The sequence below is a fragment of the Octodon degus genome, unplaced genomic scaffold (assembly GCF_000260255.1).
Source record: "Octodon degus isolate 3935 unplaced genomic scaffold, OctDeg1.0 scaffold00096, whole genome shotgun sequence".
NCBI lineage: Eukaryota > Metazoa > Chordata > Mammalia > Rodentia > Octodontidae > Octodon > Octodon degus.
In genome coordinates this window covers 6,110,933-6,135,843 of record NW_004524672.1, presented here as the reverse complement: position 1 = coordinate 6,135,843, position 24,911 = coordinate 6,110,933, and the positions used below count along the sequence as shown (strand labels likewise).

At 44.6% G+C, this 24,911-nt stretch overlaps 2 protein-coding genes across 2 annotated transcripts in view; one reads left to right on the top strand and one right to left on the bottom strand.

The window, feature by feature from the left end:
• Nucleotides 1-12,177, top strand: part of Sgpp2 (sphingosine-1-phosphate phosphatase 2) — a 153,004-nt gene extending 140,827 nt beyond the window's left edge. Inside the window, exon 5 of the mRNA XM_023723096.1 lies at nucleotides 8,582-12,177. Coding sequence (XP_023578864.1) covers nucleotides 8,582-9,133 — 552 coding nt within the window. The 3' untranslated portion in view covers nucleotides 9,134-12,177. The remainder of the gene's footprint in view (nucleotides 1-8,581) is intronic.
• A 6,555-nt stretch (nucleotides 12,178-18,732) lies between these two features.
• Nucleotides 18,733-24,911, bottom strand: part of Farsb (phenylalanyl-tRNA synthetase beta subunit) — a 62,799-nt gene continuing 56,620 nt past the window's right edge. The window contains exon 17 of the mRNA XM_004638161.2: nucleotides 18,733-19,012. Within this exon, the coding sequence (XP_004638218.1) occupies nucleotides 18,861-19,012 (152 nt within the window). The 3' untranslated portion in view covers nucleotides 18,733-18,860. The remainder of the gene's footprint in view (nucleotides 19,013-24,911) is intronic.

The window sequence follows — 24,911 nt, the reverse complement described above, 5'->3', positions numbered from 1 at the left end:
CTGTTGCTTTCGAATGATGAAAAGAATTGGTTCTTGAGCATGTAAAAGGATGCACTCAATTCCAACCACCTGATTCAAATGTTCTAATGTCAGCCTCTGCATTTTGACCACTTCGTTATTACATGTTCTGTCATAAAAAGGATTACTTCTTTCAGAAAAGTAATCCAAGACACTACCACTATTCAAAATGGGGATCCAAGAGCTGTCCACCCAAGAGATTCCCAGTAGATTATCTCGAATATCCACCGCCGCCATAATTCCCAAAGCGCGGGCCCGAAAATACTAGTTCTGTGCAATGATTTTTTTAAAACCAGTTACTTTCAAGGCTACCTTTAAATCTTGGACTGTAACTAACTTTAAATTCAGATAGTGAGGTCTGTGGGGAAGTGGGACAGCACTGGCCTCACATCTGATGTCGCTTTATTTTTATTGTTGCTTAGATCAGGAAGAAATGACATGTGGCTTATGATGGCCATACTTGAGGACATCTCATTTTTGTCACAACAAGAAAATTAAAGAAATTATTCCTATTTCAGTCTATCTTAAAGCATTCTGACTTTAACATTTTGATTTTTGGGGGGCCCTGATTCCCTTTTTATTATAACAAAAATAGTAGGAATTACCTGTAGAAAATTTGGAAAACACTCCTTATCACAGAGAAGACAAGCATCTGAAGCATCTCAACATAAAAGGTCTCTTAATTTTTTATTTCCTTCTGATATGTTATCCATGCATATAATATGTATATACATAAGGATCAGTTTGCTTGGTCCCTTTCATTTATGGCTACTGTGAAGCTATGTAAAAAAATTTGAGGTTGCAGACTGTTCCCCAGTAGTGAAGCTCAAACTGAAGGCTCCCCCCGACCCCACTTGCTAAGCAAGTACTCCACTGCATCACAGGTTGGGCCTCTCGCCATGCCTGGCTAGCAGTGGATCTTTTCAGATGGAAAGTGTTCTCGCTATATTATTAAATAAGAAACCGGTCTGCATTTGTACCACTCTTTGTGTTAGCAGCTTGATCACTGGCCTCACTCCTTTCTAGGTTCTTTACTCCTATGATGCACGCTCCATGTTTATGCCGCTTCTGCTTCCTTGTGTTCCCTGAGTTTTATGTAAAAATGAATGTGGGGCCAGTGAGATAGCTCAGCTATCTAGAGCATCGAAGCTCAGGCAGGTGCAGGGGACAGCAGTTCGATCCCCGGCACCACATGCCGTGCCAGCCCCACCTTCAGGGTGGACTGAGTTGGCCAAAAAAAAGACGCATGTGTTTCCTTGGGGACTTCAGTGATGCAAGTTGAAATAGCTTGAGAATCATCTCTATGGGTAACTGTTCAGAGCAGTTTTACTGTCTTGTGATTATTTTCTTAGACTCGATTCCCACGAGTAGAAATACTGGACCTAAGTATACTTCGGAATGTAACTACCTTCTGTGGAAAGGAGATGTAGGTTTGTTTCATTTTGCTGGCAGTGTGCAGGATGTTTATTCTGCTCCTTTTGCCCTGCACCTTTTCCTCGACATGGCTTTTGCACCATGGTCTTCCACCCTTCCTTTGTCTTTTCTTCTCTGTGTTTTGTCTCTTCCTGTAAGCCCTGGGCATTCTTCACTCTCTCCTATCGTCTCTCTGCCCTCGCATCCACCTGTGCAGTTAGGGTCCTCCTTATACTGATGATGTCGCTCACATCTGCCTTTGTTCCCTGCCATCTGCCCTCCAGCTTCTCTCATCTGTACAATCGGGAACTATTTTCCCTTATCACAGAGTGCTGCATTAGCTATGGGGGCAGCTCCAAGGCAACCACATCCTACTTGTGGATTTGCAAAAATCCAAGCAGCAGATCCAATTTAAGGACAGACACTGAACTTTTATAGTTTCTGTGAATTTAGGTACTTTAAAAAAAACTAAAGCAAAAAGTTGTCTTCAAATTTTTGAGCATTTATGGCTCTCATATTTAGAATGGCTTAGAATAATTTAGAGCCCCCAAGTTAGAAACCTCATTAGCTATGCTTCAAGCATCTTCCTTGCAGAAATAACTAAATATCTTTATAGCAGTATCACCTTTTATGGCTGAAAATCTAAGTATGTGGCTGGAAGAGAAAAAAATCTCCAACAGTGATGTTGATGAAAATTATTTTTTGCCTCAAAGGTTGGGACTCAAATGCTGTAGACTAAAATAGTGTGGTCTCCTGATGGGTTGAGGACGAACAAAATTAGTTTATAAAGACCATTCCAACCAGATGTCATGGAATTTGATAACTGTAATTACAAAAGAAAGAAGGCAAAATTGTGTGTGTGTGTGTGTGTGTGTGTGTGTGTGTGTGTGTGTGTTCGTATTTTAGGGAAGGTTCTATCTACATGGTGTTCAGGGTCTCATTACTAGATCGGTCTCATAGTGATCCACCTGCTTATAGCCTCCCAAGAGCTGGGATTACAGGCGCGCGCCACCACGCCCAGTCTCAATTGCTGCCTCAGCACACCCCAGGGATGAGGCCGGCATGGCAGGCCCGGGAAATTTTTATTTCTGTGTTGAAATAATGGGTAGTAAATATCATAGATATTCCAGGTCAGAGGTATTGGCATAGGATTTCCTCAGGCAATGTAACTGAATGCCTGCTATATGTAAGACACAAGATTGAGAGGCTTGAGGAATGGTGCAGAAATGTGCAAGATCCAGGCCTGACAATAAGACTCAAATCATAACCAGTGCAGAGGATCCAGGCACATAGTCTCAAAGGCAAAATGAGGGAAAGGCTTTGGGATTGGTACTGAGTATTTTTACTCTCAGTTCAGGGAGATGCGAGTGGAGGAAAGTTTGTTTTCAACTGTGGAGCTATGCGAAGAAGTTTTAGGAAAAAATGTAGCTTTTGAGTAGAGCCCTGAAGAGGAATGGAAATGAACTTGACCGGCAGAGATGGTTACATTGTGCCCTACCTAAAGCAATGCAAAAGGATGTAATGAGGGCATCAGACAGGTCATGTTTGGAAAACAAGTAGATGGGCTCTGAGTGGAGTGAAAGCTTGGATAGGAAAACTGAGAAAATCCCGAGGAGCAGGTTAATTGAGCTCTGATCCTTGAGAACCACGTTAAGCTATGAGGCTAGTAGAGCTGGGCTTCTCCGTACATAGACTTGCTACATCTGAATTAGCCCTGGTGTTAAAATGCACACACCTGGGCCACCTGTGGATCCGAGTCAGGGGCAGAACACTGAATCTATAGTGCTAGAATTTTTCAGGGTGATTTCAATAGATGCTGAAGTTGGGGAACATCGGCTATCAGAGAGATGGTCAGAGGAAGTGTGGGGAGGGGACCATGAGTTCAAATGAGGGTCTAGATGCTGGCAGGGAAAGTGGGGATCTGGGGGATGGCACATGGGGAGAGCTTGGGACTGAAAGGGGAGTCTGCAGCACAGTGACTGGCAGCTGGAGTAGGGACAGAAACAACTGGGCATCACTATGAAAACGGAGCTCTTATGGCCAGTAAGACAGGATGCCATCACTGAAAATACGTACAGTGAAGTCTCCTAACACCTTCAAAACTATCTGATGTTCTTCCTGACAAATTTCTCCAGCAAACAGTTCCAGAATTTTCCAAACCACTCTCACATGTGCTCATGAATCACTCTCATCCTATCTACACTTGTTGTTCTACAAGGGGTGGTCAGAAAATATTGTGAGTGTTCGAATTTTTAAAACTGTCTAACAAGAAAAGATACATTGCCATTACTTGCTGCATAATACTCCCCTCCCCGCTCAACATGCTTTTCCCATTGTTCTTGGCACTCCATGAAGCGATATGGAAGTCCTCTTTCCTGGGCGTCTTTCTAAAGAGTGAATGCTTTACACAGCAAAAATAGGGAGGCAGCTGAGGCTGAGGGTATCCAGTGAGGAGGCAGGCTGCGAAAACCTCAGTGTGTCCTACCTGTGTATTCACCAGCTCTGGTACCCTGTGACCGCTGCTCTCCTCCCCACAGTCAAAGTGATCGTGAAAGGTCAATGTTTTGAACAATTCAGGACACTGGGGCAGCTGTGACAGCACAGCTAAAGCCATTCAGGAAAGAGCACTTCCAGGGCTGCTTCAGAAAGTGGCGAGAACAATAAGCGTGTTCCAAGTGAGGAAAGCATTCTTAGGAGATTAATGGAAATGGGTTTTGTACTCTAATAAATTTTTAAAGCTTCCAACATCCACTGTATATTTTGATCCTGCTGCCTATCTCCCGGGCCAAGTCCCAGAGTGGGACTGTGGGATTGGAGGATAAATAAACATGTAATTTTTAAAGCTGCCCCCAAGTTCTGCCCCATGTGGTTCATGAAGGTGCACGTTCAGGGACACATTAAACATCCATACTTTTGCCAGCAGGGTAGGCGAGTAGAATTTTCAGCAGAGTTTGTGTGGGAAGTTGTGGCGAGAGAGTGGGTGGGTCCGGAGCCAGCTGACAGCCACAGTTGGTGCTCAGTGATGGTATCCAGTTGTCCAATGGAGGCAGAAGTGACCACCAAGGCTTACATTTCCGTTTGTTCGTTCAAAATTCAATTGATTGACTGATTTGTGACTGATTATTTTTTTTACATGAGCCATCACTATGTTGCCCTGGCTGGATTCCAGCTCCTAGGCTCAAGTGACCCTCTCACCTCTGCCTCCCAGGTAGCTGGGACTGTGGACATGTGCCGTGGTGCTGAGTTCCAATTTTATTTTTAATTAGCAGCGAGATGGACTCTGCATTTGCCACACAGTTCTATTAATGTTCACATGTGCAGTCTGTAGTCACTACTGTGGGAGAGAATAGTTGCCTGACCTAACGAGCAGCCCCCGGCAGGCAGAGTGTGGTGGCACACACTGCTCAGGGGGTAAGGCAGGAGGATCATGAGTGGGGCCCTAACTTAAGAGAAGGTGGGGGGCCAGAGGTGCAGCTCCGTGCGAAGGCCCAGGGTTCAGGCCCCAGCACCACAGGCAGCAGCAGCAGAGCAACCCTGCTTCATGCCATCCCTTTGCAGTCCCTCCCCAGACTTCTGAGACGCTCAGTCATGGATCGATTCTCTGTCCCGGTGTCGGTGTCCTCTCGAGCGGGCCACACGCCTAGCACAGGATGTAGTCCCTGGAGCTTGGCTTTTTCCATTCAGCACCATTTCCTGGAGGTTTCACCTCAGCTTTGCACACCTCAGTGGTTTGTTGCTTTTTATTGCTAAGAGCTATTCCACTGCGTGAATCTACACAGCGTGTCTCCTCATTCACGCAGAGTGGTGCGGATTCGCTTCCAGGGTGGGTGATTCTTAGTAGGACTTCTATGAATAGAAACAGACATGTATAATTTTTATGAAACACAAGTTTTAAGTTCCTCTGAATTGTTTAAGTTTTGTGTTTCATGAGTAAGTGCAGGATTATTTCTAAATATTTGAGACTTATGTATTTCCTTTCCTGCAAACTACTCGCTTTCTTTACTATTTGGAGGAGAGAATTTGCCGGTGATTTTTATTTTAGAAAAGTGAGCTTGGAGAGCTGGTGGGTAGCATTCAACTAAAAGAAACGCATAGCTAGAGTTCAGAGAGGCCCAGACACAGGAGAGGCACGCTGCTGGAGAACGGAGAGGGATGCTCTGGTGCACGCTCTTCAAGAGGGAAAACACACAGGGCTGGAAGACAGACTGGCATGCGCATATTTAGGGCCTGAAAAGGCAAGATCTAAAGCAAGACTTTTCAAGGTCGAGCAACAACCAGCATGGAACAGCGTAAGATACATTAAAAGCTAACAGTCAACGGTCTACTAAGTAAAGGATTTAAGTCCACAGGGCACAGTGGAGAAAACTGCTCTCCAAGAATTATAAATAAAAGCTGTGAAAATGTACTGCTGATTTCTGCTGGTTTATTGAAAGGAGAGTTAATGCTTAAATATTTTGGAAATTTCTTTATTTTTATTTGTTTTTCTCCTCCTTTATAATTTCTTACAACTTTTTTTTTTACCAGTTTTGCAGGTTTATATCTGATAACCTAAACAACCAATTTGAATATAACATTATGCAATACAATAATCATTGTAAATTCCTATTACTTTGTTTTAATGAAACTTTGTATCAGTTCTGATGTTTGGTTTTTGTTTTTCTATTTTGTCTTTTGGTTTGTTTGTTTTGTTTTTTGTACTGGGAATCAAACTCAGGACCTTCCACTTGCCAGGCAGGTGCTTATGCCGCTGAGCTATCTCTCCAGGCTACTGTATATTTTTTAAAAACTAAAAAAATAAAAAGCTATGCAATTCATTCTGATTGGCCTAGTCAGGTCTTGTCTCCAGTCTCCCAGAGCTTCATGCAAGAGAAAGAGCTGGCAAAGGGTGGCAAGTGTGAGCAGGTGCAGGCGGGCCTCTGAGACACAGTCTCGCCTGCCCGTCCTCACTCCTGTCCCCTCCGTTTTCTTCCCCACAGTCTACAATGCATGTCTGTTGGGGTTCGGTGTTTTCCAGATTTTCCAGAGCCTTGGGGGAGCATATTTTAAATGTTTCAGTTGTAAAGTTTCAAAATAATCCACGTGGAGCTCGGTAACACAGCTACAGCAAGTGCTTCATTCTCTGATCTAACGGCATTGGTCCACTAAGGATGCGAGGGCTATACCTTGTGATAAGTTTTACAGTGAGGAAGCAAAAGGAAGAAGAGGAGCACTTAAAATGGCAACTTACAACATACGATGTTCTCAATTATTACAAAGTCACAGAAGTATACAGCTATGAATGATTTTAGTAATTATATTTTCTTGTTTTCATATGGCTACCCTACCTCTAAAAATTATTTTCTATAAAACAAAATTTTCAGTAGTTGAAAATAGTAGCACAGTATATTAAATCTCCTAATTGAGTCCCACAGGGGAAAAAAAAAACCCCACAATCATAATTCTTGTAAAATAGGTGACTTTTTAAAGAAATTGTCTCATAATTTAAAATTAGTCTTCTATACTTGAAACATAATCATAAAAATTTCTGCTAGTAAAAATTTCAAAAGTAGCCATATGGTCATGATTTTCATCTTTTTTCTATTTTGAAGGGGAAAATGATAGCCAATGTAACTGAGTTTCGAAACAGGTGAGCAGGGGAGTCACAGTAATTGATTAATTGCCTGTTAGTGCACGTGACTCCCTTGCGGGTTTATTACCTTGGCCACTGCTTCAGTAATAATGTTTACTCTTTGACTTCACACAAACATGGCCCTTCAGAATTCATATATGAAGAAAGGAACTTCTCAAAATTTGTTCAATAGGAACATCTTCCTTTTTTTTTTTTTTTTTTTTTGGTGGAACCGGGGATTGAACTCAGGCCCTTGCGCTTGCCAGGGAAGCGCATATTCCACTGAGCCATCTCCCCGGCCCCAATAGGAACATCTTTAATCAGTGAAATGTCCCTGCCATTTTTATTACCATCATTTAGTGCTTTATTCTGATTAAAAGCTCACACTACAATAATTATTTGTCTCAAAGTATCACTTACCTCTAGATAAAGATGGAATGATCTCGCGGCATTAATTGCAAGGGGATATTCAGTGTATAGTCTTACTCAGGCCTTCCAAAAGTGAAGGTACTTCAGTAATGATTTTGAAGTAAAAATAATAAAGTCCCTCTAGAAAAGATAAAAAGAAATAAAACATTAACATGCTTTTTTTTAAAAAAAAAGATGCATGATATTGAGGAGTTAGCGATGTTTTAAGCAGTGCAGCAAGGGAGGGGAAGGAAGAAAGAAAATCACATTTTAAAATGATCTAAAGAATGGGATACATGGGGCCAGGGAGATAGCTCGGTAGAATAAGCTCTTGCCTGGCAAGTGCAGGGTCCTAAGTTAAAAAAAAGTGGGATGAATTAAAGCATAGCACATCTGCTTGGTAAAACTATAAGCACACTGGCTGGGCTGAGGATGTAGCTCAGTGGCAGAGCGCTTGTGCAGTACACGCAAGGCCTGGGTTCTATCCCTAGCCCTGGGGTGGTGGTGGGTGGCAAGGGTGTGCACACTGTTTGAAATCCTACTCCTGAAAACAGAGGGGCAGTGCCAAGCTTGGCGAGGCAGAGCTTTGGTGCTGCCGCACCCAGTGCCTTCTTGGGCCCTGTTGCCAACCACACCTCCCCCATGCGTGTCACTGCGCATCCTCTAAGGAGCACTGCTGGGCTTGCTGTGTCTCTGTGTTTCTCCTAAAATGAACCCCCTCCAACTAGCCTGTTGCCCCCCCCGGCCTGCCCTGAAGGGACAGTGCCAGCTCCATAAAGACTCTGACAAGACTTGTAGGGGAGCATTGCCGTACTTACAGGATCTACATAATAATGAAGAATGAAGAACGTGAGATGGTAGTCACTCATTAAGAAGGAAATACAGGAATTTATTTGAAAATAGAGATAAACTGGAAGACAAAATGTAACATGAATAATGTGATTTTGCCATATGCATTTTTTCCTATTTGCGTTTCAAAATTTTATAGTGCTACACTTTCTTTGGACATATCCTATAAAATAAAATAAAGTAGTGATTTTATTTAAATATTCAACTACCAGTATTTGACTGACAGTAGTAAGTGGAAACAAGAAAACACTCATTGGTTCCCACTTTTCTTTGCTGTCCCTGCAGGACGTGCTGGGTGGCGTCCTGATCACCGCGTTCCTCATTGTCCTCACCTACCCTGCCTGGACCCTCATCGACTGCCTGGACTCAGCTAGCCCCCTCTTCCTTGTGTGCATCATTGTTGTGCCTTTTGTCTTGTGTTACAATTACCCAGTATCTGAGTACTACAGCCCAACCCGGGCCGACACCACCACCATTCTGGCTGCTGGGACCGGAATGATTGTAGGATTCTGGATCAATCACTTCTTCCACCTTGTATCCAAACCCGCTGAGCCTCTCCCTGTAATCCAGAACATCCCACCCCTCACCACTGACAAGTTGATTTTAGGTCTGACCAAATTTACAGTGGGAATTGCGTTGATCCTCTTGGTTCGCCAGCTTGTACAAAACCTCTCGCTGCAAGTGTTATTCTCATGGTTCAAAGTGGTGACCAGGAACAAGGAGGCCAGGCGGAGACTGGAGATCGAAGTGCCTTACAAGTTTGTCACCTACACGTCTGTTGGCATCTGTGCTACGACCTTTGTGCCGATGCTGCACAGGTCTTTGGGATTGCTCTGAGCCTTGGGAGTTGGAAACCACCCGCTGGATGTGAGAGCCATGAAAACTGTTGGGTGGGCAATATTGACGGCTCCTTTTTCTTTCAACAAAAACTTAAATCATACCTGTGTTGTCGATATCAGATAGGTTATGCTGCTGTGCTAATAATGCCGCCATTAGTCAGTAGCCACTGCACTGTAGCTGAAGCCCACACCGGGCTCTTCAAGGGCAGGCACCCTCCCCTTCTGTCACATGGACTTTGGACTAGTCCTGGCTGCACAGGAAGTGGGATGGGTCAAAGCCCCACTGGCCTCTGGAGGGACGACAAAGATGGAGTAAGATGAAGGAAGAGAGAGCAAGTATTTTCAGTCATCACTCTGCCAGGCGCTGAGTCGTATTTCTAAAATTACAGCTTCAGTCAGGAGAGGAGTGGCACCACAAACAGCCCCATTCTTTGGTCGGGGCAACTTCCTGTGTTCTCTTGGAAGAAAGCTTCCTCGGAGAGGAGGCAGGGGCAGGCTGTGGGCCTGCGTGAGGAGCCTGTTTCCCCAGCCCCAGTCTCCAGGAGTTCATGTTGACATGGAGCTGCTCTTCCATGGGCACACATTCTACAGCATCCCCCATTTTATTCCCACGGCCTTCTGACCCACGAAGTGACTGGCCTCTGCCACCTCGACACTGGTGGGCCCATCTGGGACTCAGAGACTCCTGTTCTCTCTCAGTTCAACCTTCAAGGGTCTTTAGGTTGTCATATGGCTTTGAACTGGCTTCTGTCTGTGAAAGTGGATCAATGCATGGACCCACTTAATCCTTTAGGGTCCTGACCAAGAGGGGAAGGGCCTCCCCGACAGTGCTTGGTGCCAGCCAGGCCTCCCTGACGTTCTTCTTGTCTCACTTGCCTCCTGTTAATTCTATTTTCCCATCTACTGCTCAGACTCAGGGACTCCCTCTGCCTTCCCACTTCTTATCTGCTGACAACTTTAAGGGTGATTAATGCAAAACCACTTGGGAGAGGCTGTCTTGGGAAAACATGCCAACCACACATAACGACACCCATTAAACCCAGTGCGGTCCTCCTTAGAGGCAGGGTGGGGGTGACCATCATGCACAGGCCTGCCAGGTCCTCCCCAGGACCTCACCTAGTTCTGAAGAATGAAGAATAGCTATCAACAACTTTCTTACAAGTTACCTTAAATATGTATTTAACCAAGTATCTTCCAAGGAAAAGTATCCCAAACTCCAAAACCAGTGTCTCACATTTCTAACACTTCATTATCACGTAGATAGTTGGGAAAAATTCACCTCCTTAACCTGAGGTCTGAATCTTTATGTCCTGTGTTTAAACCCAAAACCACATTTTCCCTGATTTCAAATCTCCATGGCCCTGCTATTGGGAAGATTGTTGGCATGTGACTTAGTGCTCTAATTTCCCAAGAAGAGTAATTTTTAGAACATCCTCAGTTTTCTTAATGCTTTTCTCACATTTATTACAGTCAAGCAGGGATCAAAATGACCCGGTATTAGATAGCTTTTTGTATCATATGGACCAGTCTGGGCAGCATTGTGATTGCAGGAGGGGCCAGGCCAGCGCTGGCCTCTTCCATGCACTGTTTGCTGGTTAGATGAGGCAAGGCCCCATACCTTTGGCTGTCTGCTGCTGCCGACCAGAGTGGGCAATGCTGGATTCTGTTTACAACAAATGCTGTTAGTTGGTTTGTCTGAAGCCAAGAGACAAAAGGACCAGCTTTCTCCACTTGTATCTTTGAAAAAGGGGGCCGTAACCATTGGCACAGCTGTGGGTGTGGCAATTCATGTAAAGCTTTTACAGCTGTCTCTTTGAAGTCTCCACAATAGAAAGGTTGATCAGCAGTCTGAGTGTATTTAAAGCTGTATTTACAAAATTTGGATTGAGAATGAATGTGTTACTGACAGAACATTAAAGAACGGCCAAAGAATCTGTCATGATTAATCACTTTTTAAAAAGTGGCAGTAGGCGAAGAAAAGAATGTAATGGTGGCCAACCATGGTGGATGGCACATGCCAGTAAGTCCAGCTACTCAGCTGAGCAGGACGATCACAGATTCAAGGCTAGCCTGGGCAAGGGGACCCTCTTCAAACTAAACACATTTGCAAAAGGCTGGGGATGTAGGCACCTGCCTGGTGTTGCACAAACTTGGCCTCCAAGGCTGGCACCAAGGGAAAAAGAACAAGTAGTAGTAAGGCTACCCTGCATGGTGCCTGTTCTGGGGAACACGCCAACCACATTCAAGGCATTTAATGTTCTGTGGCCTAGAACATCAGGCAGCAGTTGAGTGTAAGGTCACTGCTGGGTCCCTAATGGCCCTGCTAGCCTTCGTCCAGTCCATGCTGTCCCACAGAGCACCTCACACAGCCGCTGTGTCTTGTGGGTCTCACACACCCCTGCGGGTCCCGTGGAGTTTGGGCCTCCTTTCAAAACCTGCAGAATTTCTCTCTGGAGAAAGACTGCCCCCTGCTGGTGCGGCTCTAGTCTTGGTTCAAAGCCCTTCTCTTGATCTGGAGTCTTAGAAATTAAGAATTTAAAAGGCAAGCTCACCACCATGTGTCTCTAAGGATTGGTGTCCCCTCCAGGAGCCAGGCAGAATCACACCCTCTTCCTGTCTCCCATCTCCCCCAAACCCATGCCTGAGTGTGGGTCAAGGTGTCCACCCTATGACTTTCATTTTGAACAGCTGTCATTTCATGGCAGTTTTTCTCAGAACTGCACTGTAGCAACAAAACACTCGGGGTAGGGTAGGGACCCCATAGAGGTAAGACCCTTGCCTTACATACCCTTAAATAGCAGTAGCTGAAATCACTCTACAACCTGCCCAATGGTTCACTGAAACAAAATTTTCTCACCCGAAGACAACTCGTTTCCCAAGTGTAATCAAAGCATGTGGTGTTTGTTTTGCAGCCTTATGTTCTAGCTTTCTATTTTGGAAGCCTTCAGCTGTCCTGCTTATGTACTGTATGTAAATTTGTTCTTTTAAAAATAAAATCATTTTTGTTTGAGTTTGATTTCTTATTAAATGCCTTGAAAACCAGCATTCTGTGTCTTGGGATTATTTTCTTCACCTGCATCTTTTTCATTGGACTAGAGTTGGAAAGAAGGGACAAAAGGAAGTGGCACACTACACAATGCTTGATTTTAGCATAATTTGATCATGTGAATGTACTGATGAACTTCACAGTGGGCACAGGCATGATAAACAGGAAACTAATGGGACCACGGCATGCTTCAGTGCCCTGCTGCCTGATGCTAAAGCGTGTCCTTTAATTGCATGTGGGAATATACTATGTGTTGAATGGTCAGTATTATTACTGGTTAATTAAGACTACTGAAAGGTTTCATACGTGAGTGTTCTTCCTGCTGATTCAAAAGATCACCCTAAGTCATATTCACATCACTACAACAATATGCTCTGCCTTGCACTTGCTATTTGAAATCATACAAGTTGACTCTTACTTGCAAGAGCATGTTTAGGACTTGATTCACCCTGTGAGCAGGATGTACCTTGTATTTATTTTAATAACACCTTGCATTATTTCATTGATATGATGGGCACCATGGGGACATGACGTTCTGGGGAGTTTTCCCAGGAGAGAGAAGATAGCATCACAGAACTGCGATTCAAGTTCTCTTGAAGTGTTAAGGCTGTAGGAAAAAAGACAACGAGGCCATGGAATCTGAGCGAAGAGGGGAAATTACTTCCAGCTTGAGAGCTGCAGCAACTCAAAGATGACTCTACAGAAGTACTTAACGAGCCAAACATAAACAGATAGGATTTTCCCTGGTCAGAAGTGCTTCCCCAAACATTTCCAGGTCTTACAAGAAATACCCAAACCAAACCTGCATCTGTGAGTCCGTGTGAGCCCAAGCCCTGGGCTGTGGTGGAGGGAAGCGGGTACACAGGGCTTGGATGCTACAGAGCCTCATCCCAACAACAGGAAGTGTGAGGAGCCCCTTCTCAAGGACGGGGCATCCAGAGGCCATCCACACTCTCCCACCACCCCATTCCCTTCCACAGCACTGAACCACACACACAACTTCACGTCCACATCCCCTTGGGAATGTGGCCTGGGTCCTCCCTCAGTCCTCTCCTTCCTCAGCTTCCTAACTAGTCCTGGGAAACTTTGTAAAGTTTCACCCTGGCTCTTCTGGGGTCTCCCAAATTCTCTGAGTGAAGCCCTGATTCCCTAGTAAGAGGCTACATACAACCGAGTGGAATTGGGATATACACTTGCCTCTTCATAGACATTTTCCTCAAAGCTGCTTAAAAACTTAAGATAGCATACTGAAGGTTTCGCTATTAAAAATATGACAGGGGCTGGGGAGATGGCTCAGTAGAATAAGCGCTTCCTTGGCAAGCGCAAGGGCCCGAGTTCAATCCCTGGTTCCGCCAAAAAAATCATAGGACAATCCCTCCTTTCTGTACACATAAGGCTTCAATAAATTAAACACAGCATGCACCCATTGTTCTCTTAAAGTGGGGCACACCTGTAGGACAGACTTGAATATTTAAAGATGCACATAAAGAATGAGCTGAATGTGGGCCATGAATAGAATATTAAATTCTTAAAACTGTAGCCACATGAGAACGAGGGAGCTATATGAAGCCAAGAATTCATCTTCCTTTTCCACGCTTGTCTATATGGCATGCAAAAACAAACAAGAAAAGCTAAGATGTAGCTAGGAGTTCCGGCTGCAATGCCGCTTTAATGCACACCCTTAACACATCTGCTGGCCTTGCTCTTTCTTGGTATGACATCAGGGTCCCCGTGGTTGCAACACACACCAGATTTTTTCAATGCAGGTGTTCACAGAATGTCAGTGTCTCTTTAGCATGCACAGCGCTACCCTTGGTCACTGGAAGAGGGACAGGCTGGCGCTGTGGACTACCTGGAGCCTGCAAGGACCAGCCATCTACCTGTGAACCTGGGTTGAGGGATGGGGGTGGCTTCTCAGGATTCGTCTGTGGGACCCTGTTGCCACATGGGAACCAGATGGGTGGCACTGTGAGTGGGGACTAGAACGCACAGAACATTCTAACTGACCATTTTAGCCATCTTAGTTATGTACTGGTAGATAAAAAGATGTATATCTTGAAGATCAAAGAGGAGTTTCCATGACGCCCTGATACAAAGCCCAGCCCAGGGCCTCCACAGCAGGTATGCCCAGGCTGACTCCCCAAGCTCTCTCACCTAACTGATCTTCCTGCAGGACAATTTGTTTATGGGGTGCCTGTCTGGCTTACCTTGCTTCACCTGCATCACCCCAAGTCAACCTTGTTTAAATGTTCTGCGCAAAACTCACCCAAGAGATCTCTAACCCCACCCCTCCGTTCTTGGGCTTTGGTTCTCTATCTGTCCTGCACCACATGAGGCTGTTTAGAAGGGCTTGCATCTGCTGTCACTGGTGTATCCTGACAGTCCAAAAGAAATGTTTATTTTAGGGGCAGGCTTGTTTTCATTCTTCATAACAAAAAGTTGAGGCTTGTGGGAAATACAAAATCCTTCTTTGCTTCCAAGTTTGGTATCAAAAGGCACATTTATTGAACCCAGGGGCTGCACACTGAGCTGGATCTTCACCCCACCCCTTTTGTTTATGAGATAGTGCTGCGAAGTCCCCACACTGTCCAGGCTGAGGTCCACTTGGAATCTTCCAGTCCCAGACTGATGTGGTCTTCCCATTTTAAAGGCCAGATTTATTTGGTGTCTGACAAGTATCTACTTCCAGTACAGAAGCAGCCTTGAGCATGCCTCGTAACACAGGAAGGCTGCTCCAAACTTTCTAATGCAGATTACAGGATGCTCCTGGCTTCTTCCAAGACTATGAAGGCCAAACTTCACGAATGAGAACTTGCGTGTGGCCCATAGGTGTATTCTTGCCTTACTGCACACATGCTGTGGAAGAGAACACACACAGCTCTGGCCAGACATTCCACTACATCCTTTGATGGAGACACTTATTCAGCCTACGGTCTGGCTACAGCATCCAGTTGTCTTTCCTGTGCACTGGGAAGCCCAAGCAGAGCAGCGGGCCTGAACTACAGTGGACACTGAAACTCCATTGTGTCTGCTTTGCCCTGCGCCCCTCTGCTTCTAATCAAGGTAATTTCCCCATGCCAAATGTGGTCGGGGCCGTGGGGGGCTGCTCCGATCATCCCAGAAGCGTACTACTGCCTTAACGCCGCATGCCAGTTTCTGTTTCTTCTTTTTTACGTAAGCTTTCAAAATGCCACAGTGTGTGCAGACTGCAGTAACAAAACGCCATGGGCCGAGGTTCACAAACAATGCAATTTATTTCTCACAGTTCTAGAGGCTGGGAGTTCAAAGTCAAGATGCTATCAAGGCAGATTTCATTCTGAGGTCTCTGCTGACTCACTGGAAACCACGATCTTGCTGTGTGCTCACACAAGCTCTTTCATGTGAATGCAGGGTGAGATAGAGAAAGCACAGCCTTCGCCCATCACTTCGTGTCACTAATCTCATCACAGGGACCTAATTACTTTTCAAATGCCACTGCAATGAGGGGACAGGCTTCCAAAACATAGTGCTGGGGGTACACAAAAAATCCTAATAACAAAAGGCAGAACCCAGGAGATATCAAATGGACCAAACACTTTAGATGCTAAAAGGACATGTTTTGCTTAACATATCTGTATCCCTTTAGAGGCACCTGTCTGTTTTCTGATAAAAGGGGCAGAAGAGCCAAAGCCAATACTCAAGCACTAAGATTAGTAATATTCATACAAAACTTGGAGCACGGAAGGCTAAGATTGAGAAGCAAGATTTTGAGCAATGTTCTTTCTTACCCTCCCCTCACCGCAGAGAAGCGGCAGTGAGGCTGGCTGCTTTCTAGTTAGGCTACTCTTAAAGTATAAGAATCCTCATTCAATGTGTTTTCAATTCAAAACACATCCTTTGACCTGGCAAAGCCTGCCTCTAGGAATGTAAGCTAGGGGAATACTGTACCGCTCAAGTGCAAAAGTCCCATCTAAGAAATACTGAATGCCACGCGCTTCTGTGTCTATCAAGCACCAAATGTGGGTGTTTACACAGTCGCATCCATTAGGACTGCTTTTTCTTGGGCTCTATGCCAGTGCTATTTGAGCTTGCTGAAACACTGCAATGGCAAAGGGTTGGAAATCAATGCCCGTCAACTGAGGAAGAACAGAAAAAAACTACAGTCCCTTAAACAGGGGAACCTCCTGTAACCAGTCATACAATTTTTTTAAATCAGTGGGTTTCAGACTTTTAACTTCGTGTTTTTCAGTATCTTTTACATTTGAAAGAAACTTGCGAAGTCTCAGTGTTTGGGTGAAGTCGGTAACACAAATGCCAAGCCCCGTGTTAGGTGTCTCCAAGGATGTACTGGCCATGTGACTTGAACAAGTGACCAAGCTGAGTTCAATTATTCTCGGCCTATAGATAGAAAACTCCTATTCTATGCCATGAAACCACAAAATAAAAATGTGAAGATCATATGAGAAGATGAGCACACAAGCAGTGTGACAATGTCGGGAATGTATGCTAAGACAAAAACCAATTACGCCTAGCTTTCCTTAATAGAAGTACGCCTTCCCCAACAGACTCCCAGGGCTCCAGCTCCGACACTTCTTCCAGCACAAGCCAGACCTGGCTGTGCAGTCTCCGCTCCTGCACTACAGGGTTCTATTCTCCTTCCACAGCCGAGATGCCTTTTCCTCCCGCACTGACCCCTCGGGGCAGCGACATCCCGTGGTGCTGCATATGCTGTACAACTGAGTATTAGTGGTGCTTTCACTAAAAGTAATTTTTGGCCATCCAAAAAATATTCAGTGCCTGGCTGCTAACAGAGCGGGTTCACTCACTTCAACAATGGCTATCACAATTCATAAGCTGTGGTTTTAATTGTAGAGAACCTGAAACTAACCTAATGTCTCAATAACACAATAAACTATCATGAGCAGATTTATCAAACCCAAAATTCTTGCCACTTTACCTGTGTACATACCGGCTGTGGTGCAGTTAAAATTATTACACCACAACATGCTGTCCTGGTTTCCTCACAGCTTTACGGGGCCACACCCTACATCTGAAGAGTGACTTCTACCTCAGCTCACCCAGTCTCCACTGCCCCACACTCTTCACCTTCTAAAGTCAATTCCATCCCCTGAACTGCTACTAATCTTAGGCTTTTCTATAGTGTCGTACAAATGAAATCACACGGAACCTTGGGTTTGGCTCTTTCCCAGTTAGCGTAACACTTCAAGATCTGTTCATGTTGTTCCGAGATCACTAGTTGAATCTGAATGGCCCACAGGTTACCACGGTGGCTTCTATTTGCCTTTCCCTGGAGTTATGATGTTGAACGACTATACATTTACCCAGTCTTTAGGGAAAGTTCGTGTGCCTACAAGTCTTACTGTGTTAGACAATGCTGCCCTGATTCAAGGCTGTAACACGGTTGCGTTTTTTGACCTGCTCCGTTTCCGACCTGGGCCGGTTCACTCCTCCTTAGGCAACCTGGTGGTCCCCCGCTCCCGGGAGGTCACCATATTGATGCCGAACTTAGTGCGGACACCCAATCGGCATAGCGCACTGCAGCCCAGAACTCCTGGACTCAAGTGATCCTCCCACCTCAGCCTCCCGAGTAGCTGGGACTACAGGCGCGTGCCACCATGCCCGCATGGTTGCATTTTTTTTTTTTGTTAGTAAGCTTAGCAAAATCTCCATGAAAACAATTTTATTTTCCTAGATTTATCAGCAATTTCTACTGGGACTTTCTAAATTTTATATTTTATCATGTTATCATCTCAGTAGGAACTGAGAATTTCTCAAACATTAGACCCAGTTTCTTTTTTCAAGAAATGGTAGGTCTTGTTTCAAGAGATGGTTTCTAGACTGAAGCATGAAATGTAGAAATGGGGACACAGACAGGAGGACTGGGAGAAACCACCTCAGAGAAAAGATCCTATGCTTCCCTCTATGAGGCAGAAACCAGTGGCGCAAGGGCGTATTTACGATCCTGGCTTCGTAACTGACGGCTTGCTGCAGCAGGCTGGCCTTCCTGGCCCCTCTCCAGCAGCACACGTCTGTGTTGCAAACACCTGGATTTCCTCTCTGAGTGCTAGAGAGAGGAAAAATGCCTCTGCCAGGGTGAATACGCCCTAATAAAAGCCACTGTCCTGTGTCATTAATATGGACGAATACGCAAATAAATACATCCTGGAGTATCTTCAATACCTGTGTGACAGATTTTTCTTTCACTTTAAAATGACTTCAAAAGCTGTAACTCCTTGACCATAATCAATTTTTATATGTTTTCTAAAATTAGTTACTTTCTGTTGTTTCCCAATGACAAATACGTGTCAAATACCAGGGAGAAGGTTCAAGCCCAGCCACCTCACACTGCAGTGTGCACTCTAATGCAGCACCCTGCTGCATCGCTGAGGGGACTCCCCTGGAGTCAGCAGGACACTCCGTGGGCTGCGCAGGCTTCCTGCTTGCACAGCTGCTCCTGCCCCACCCGGTCTGGACCCCGCTGGCACCCCACAGTCCAGCATAGCAGACGACATTCAGCGCTGCCCCAGCCCGCCTAATGCGGCTGCCGAGTAGCCAGGCGGTGCTTTTCTCTTTATTAAACATTAAAGCACAAATTGATGCTCCCTGCGGAGCGAGGCTAAGGAGTCTTGGGGGAGAAGCCAGAGCACTCGGGAGGCAATTATGCAGCAGAGACCCATCTTCACAAAAAGGGCTCGACATTGATTTCCAGGGCTGAGCACGGCATGGTCAGCTCGAATTTGGTGATGACATCAGGATGAAGGACTCCAAGCTTGCCAACACTCTGGCCCCTGGCAAAGATCTCAGCACACCGCCCAGGGAAGAAAGGAGGGCCTAAAACAGAAGGGGAAAAAAATCAATGTTACTTGTGGCAAAAATATCAATAGGCATTTAACACTAAAAGCCTGCCGGTCTGCTTTAAAAATAACTATTCCTTAAACCACTGGCCATGAAAGAGTGCTCCCTCACACCTTCTAGTACCAACAAGCATCGGCCACCACATCATCCTGCCACAGAGAGTGCAAGGGGCGAGCACGAGAACAGGAGGATGCAATATGAGAGCTGAAGGAACAAAACACGCAGCGGCCATGGGCGCTGGCTCACTCCTGGAGGTGGCTGTGTGAAATGTAAAGAAAAGGAAAGGTGAAACCGACGGCTCATGTGGGAAAAGCAGGCTGCAAAGCAGGTTTGTCCACCGCGGTACTTGCCCAAGAACGGATGCATTCACTCGGCTTGCGCACTCTTTCCCACCTTCTTACGGGGAGAAACCCAAGCTGCAGTGTCACGGGCAGGCTGTGGGTACCACGTGTCTAATTACAGGCCAAGTTACCAGAGGGCGACCAACGTGCCAGTCAGAGCTTCCTAAGCAGTCTCGAGCATCTTCCATAAACCCACAGCACAGCCAGCCCCAAACAAGTCAGAGCCGGTCCCTGTTCCCCTTCAAGCCAGGCACGAAGTTCTCTCTTTATCTGCTGCCAGTGCTCTCACAGCTTGCAAACCAGCAATGCTTGCTGCGGTTTAACCAGCTAAGCACAAACTAGCAAGCATCTAGGCGTGCCCCTTGGTCACTAAGGCAGCAGCGCCACCAGAGTTCATCAATGCTCCAGACTCAAGTTTTAAAAAGCGTTGATTCATTTCTCTCACCACCAACTTGAAAAAAGATCAGGCCCGTAGTTCCTGACTGATAGAACCAGAACATTTACTGGCATCAACTATAAATACCCAGCGGGGCGTGCCACACGCCTCCAGCCTGCCTCCTGGACTGAGTGCATTATTTATGGAACAGCAAACTGCTGAGTCTCACGGTTCAAGGTCAGCATAACTCAGAAATACAGGATTGGCTGTGGTGGAGGGGGCCCTCTACTGTTACGTTAATACCAATGAGACAGAATTATACATGTTGATAAATTCATAGAAAGGTTTGTTTGTATTTCTGGGGAAAAGATCTAAAAAACCTTATCATTTTTATTACTATTTTTGTAGTAGAGGGAACTGAACCCCCAGTGCCCACTCACATACACAAACACAGTTTTGTTTTGTTGACTCAGGGCTGCAAAGTTGCCCAGCCTAGCCTTGAATTTGTCCCCTGGTCTGGGCCTCTCAAGTAACTGGTATGACAGGTCCTGCTCTGCCGCTGTGTTGGGCCAAGAAAACATTTTCCATTAGCACCCTTAACTAAAGCAACCTGGCTGTAGCATAACATAACATGACCTATTTTTTACACTTTATCAAGCCAAAAAATTCTACTTCAATTTCAATGAACTACATTTAAGTTTTTTTTTTTTTTTTTTTTTTTTTTTTTTTTCTGTATTTAGGACAGGGTGTACAGGGTGTACAGGGTCTCACTAAGTAGATCTGACTGGTAGTGATTCTCCTGTTTTCAGCCTCCCAAGAGTTGGGATTACAGATGCGCGCCACCACACCCAGTTTCCACCACCACCGCCTCAGCGCACCCTGAGGGCGGGGCTGGCATAACAGGCCTGGGGATCAAACCCTGGCTGCTGAAATTTAAGTTACATATCTGGCTTTATTCACTAATCTACACATAAGGAGAAAGACAAGGAAGAGAAATTTAGGAAACAAACTGGATTTATAATGTAGAGGTTCAACAAGGTATGAATTATTGCTAAAGTCTGATAAAGATGGCACAGTTTAATTCTATCAAAATGAAAATTTATTATCCGCCTCAACAAAATAAAAAGGCAAGAAATCCTCACATGACAACTAAAGGAAACCTGCATAGTGCTGATGACAGTATAATCAGAAATCGCAGGCCAGGCAGGATTGCAGGATTGCGGACAGACACTTGTTCTATTGCCCTCGCACCCCTTCAAACAGAACCGCAGCTATACACACACACACACAAACACACCCATGCAATCTGAAAAAGATACTGGCCTATTTTTAAAGGCCACTCAGAAAGGAAACGTTCAAGACCTTCCCTGATAACCTTGCTATACAAAACCTTTTCTTTTATCTAACTTCAATTCGAATTTGATTGGATTCATTTTTACTGAAGCATAAAACCAAACTATTTTAGAATTTAAGCCAGATGTGCTAGCTCTGACAAAGTTAGGAAAATAAAGCCTAAAAGATAAGAACATAAACTTTTTACTTCATGAGACAATTTTTGAATCAGTTTTTTTTTAAAAAGCAAAATTCAGTTATAGTCTCCTTTAACTGCTAGCTCTACCTCTGTATAAGTTTGAGTCCAACTTTGCCTTATAGCTCATTAGCTGGCTATAGGTACACAGTCAAAAACATCTGCATCATTGCACAGTTTTCCCTCTTTCCAAAGAAAAGTGAAGAGAACTGAAACTCACATTATGCCTTATTTAAGACATACCCAAGCATAAAGGTATTTACTCTAAGATGATCAGTGACAAACTGTTACCCAGCACAGGCCAACCCGAGTCCCTGAGCATCCTCAACTGTGTCCCAGAGGAGCAGGTGTCCAGAATGCCTTCTGCCCTCTGTTCAACACTATGCCTCCTACTCACACACAAAAACTTAAGCCTCAAACTGGGGTTCTGTGTAAATTCCACTTTGCTAAAACCACATACTACACACTGTAATCCCGCTTTTAATTTTTCTTGCCACTTTTCAGTTCTAACCAGGTCAAATTATGGTCAAATACTTAACACTTTTTACTTTGCGTGCTCAGCTAGAGCAAGGCTGAACTCCACGTACCCAAATTGAGAGGCACACAAAGGGGCCGTCAAGTCACCAACAGGCCTTGAGAGAACCCAAAAAGATGTCACTTGGAATAAGAAACCCTGGAAGAACATTTGAAACTACGAAGCATAAGCATTTGTGTTTTCAAAACCCTCATGGTTCAAATCAAACTTTGTAGGCAGAACTGCTTCACTAACAAAACAAAAGGGACACCACAGAAAGCAGCAGTCAGGGCCAAGAGTTCAAAGGAAAACCCACTGCTGGAGAGGAGGGCAGTTTAGCTCAGTGACTCAAGCAGATGAGGTGAGTACTGTGCTCCAGCTCTGAGGAATCAATGGGGACCAGTGCCTGTCCAGAAATAACAGAAGTCATCACATCGCACGCCACTAAACACAGGGCAGGCTTTTGAGAAGTCAGACCTGGATGGTAGCCAATGTCCAAAAGCTATTTTTATTTTATCAACAACAAAAACATATTTAGAGAAAAAGCAACAATCTTGGTCTAGAGACATAAAGTTGCTAATTCAAGGAACATCTATTGCCCTGTGGCTAAGAAATTTAAAAGTCAAGCTCTTCAGGGTACATTAGTTTTCTTTCACTCATGTGCTCCTGGCTTACTGGTACATTAAGATACAAATACTACAATTTTTCACCCATGCCCAAAGGGTCCTAACGAAACCATGCTTGGATCAAACTTTGCACGGAGATATCACAATGATTAAACTTTCAGTTTTGTTCATATCTATCACAGTGAAAAAGCTTCCAATGGAAAACAGACTTTGGGAAAATAGTGTTCTTAATAGAATATATGTGGAAGACCAGACAAAAGAAACATCAGTGAAGCACACATAAGAGTTTAATTTCCCTAACTTAGTGGGGTGTGAGTAAGCCCCTTAATTAAAGCCTCTGTGGCATCTCCTTGAGGTTTATAATCGTCTCTGTGCTCAAACAGAGGACCTCGGGGTCATTCCTGGGCCCATAATCCAGCGCAGCGCCCAGTCTTTAGCACATTTTCTGGCTAATTGACCATCAAAGAGTCTGTGAGCGCCTCTCTTGCCCGTTGCCAAACACCTTTCACAGTTTCTTTTTGGCCCATCCTCTTTCAGAGTAATAATACGGGCCCAAAGTTTGGATAACCATTGCACATAAGAGTCATTCCTATAACTTTATGAAGCATCGGAAGTGCAAGCTTAAGGCGGTAACTGAGCAGACCCGGATCTGAAAGCACCGAACTGTTATCCAATGCGAGACCTAATCCTTCCCTCAAACCTCTTGACACTGGCTACACCAACATGCAGTACTCTATTTGCTCATCACTTAAAAAATAATCATGTACACATACACTTGTGCTCTCCCCTTTCTTCCTATTACCAATACACGTTTTGGGCTCAAACTCACATGTTGTAACTGCTTTCAATCTGCTATTTTATTAACCATTCTTTCTAATATAAAGTAACAAAATAAAAGGGAGTAGGGTACAGTGGACAAGGTATGTCCGCATACCACATATGTCACAACTAACAATAGAAGCCACCTTTGTACTCCCACACAGTGAATTCCCAAATTCAGGGATTAAGTAGAAAACTAAAGTATAAAGATACCGGACCAACTAAGTGTTTTTTAAGTCCATCCTAAGAGAATAAAAGAATAATCATTCAACAGGCTGAGTCTAGGGCCCCAGCGACCAACCTCCACGTTCCCCAGGGTTCCATTCCAGAGCCGGGGCTCAAGCCACAATTCCCCATGCAGTGCTTTCCCCTGGTTTCTTATCAGCTTTCTGAGAATGTGCAAACAGCAACTGCTAGTCTTGTCCAAACTCACTGCTAGTATATCAACATTATCTTCCTCTTCTAAATAATGCTGACTTAGAGGAAAAGCTAAGACTACAAGGCCTACAAAACAACATACTGTATACCGTACAAGTGAACATTGGAGTTGTTCTCAAAGTTTTAGAACAAGCAGGTTTTTGAGGGCATTAATGGAATTATAGAAAGGGAGGAAAGGGTACACAGTGTAAGGCATTAACGGATGAAAAGAAAAAGGCGCACTCCCATGGTACAAACTAAATTTTTTTTTTTTCAGATTGCAGCATACTTGGGAGAAAATGTCTCTGTAAAGACCATTAAATTTGTAAACAGAGACAATAATTTCCAACTAGTAATATAAAGCATTCATTTTCCCCCAGATGTATACAATTCTTCACCTTGCATTTGAAGTGAAATATTTATGGCACCTAAGGTCTGTAAAGAGAAGGGACCTAATCCTTTGAGTTTAATGGCCATCTTTCATCCCTTTCTGAAGATCAAAAGAAAGAAAACCCTCTTACACAACTTCACAGTGCTAATCCCAACACACCTGCAGACACCATTAACTCTTAAAGCGAAAGCCACTGGACGTGGGAAGAGTTGGTACCCTCCGAATCCCAGAGCACAACAAGACCAGGGCTCACAGCACCCAGGACTAGCCAGGAGGGGTCGGGCATACTCTACTACAGATGAGGACAGGGTGCTGGGCACCTTATTCTTAAAAAGAAATTGGCAAAGCTCCAGCTACCTGGTCTTCTGAGAACTCTCTTCAATAAAGAACCGTCTTTTATAAATCATTATAATCTTTTTACATCTAAATAAGTATTTGGAATTTAACTCCAAAATTTCCCAGTTCTCTAGGTGTAGAGAAACTGATTCTTATTTCCACAACTTTTCCCCTCCCTTCTGCAGGGCTGGGACTGAGCCCAGGGGCCCGCCCAAGTTAGGGAAGCACTACACCACTGACCTGCATCCACAGTTCAATGCTGTATCTTCTCAAATTTCTTACAAAAGAATGTAGGTAATCCGTAGGGCAAATACTGGGTAAGTAGTTAGGAAGTGCTGGGAAACCTAACTCTGCGCAAAAGTCAGTCTTTGCTATGCATCTACACTCCCACACACTCATATTTTGAAATCCAAAGGAAGTCAGAAACATTGTAAAAGCTCAGGGGCCAGGAGATGGCTCAATAGAATAAGTGCTTGCCTGGCAAGTGCCAAGGGCCTGAGTTCAATCCCCAGTTTCACAAAAAAAAA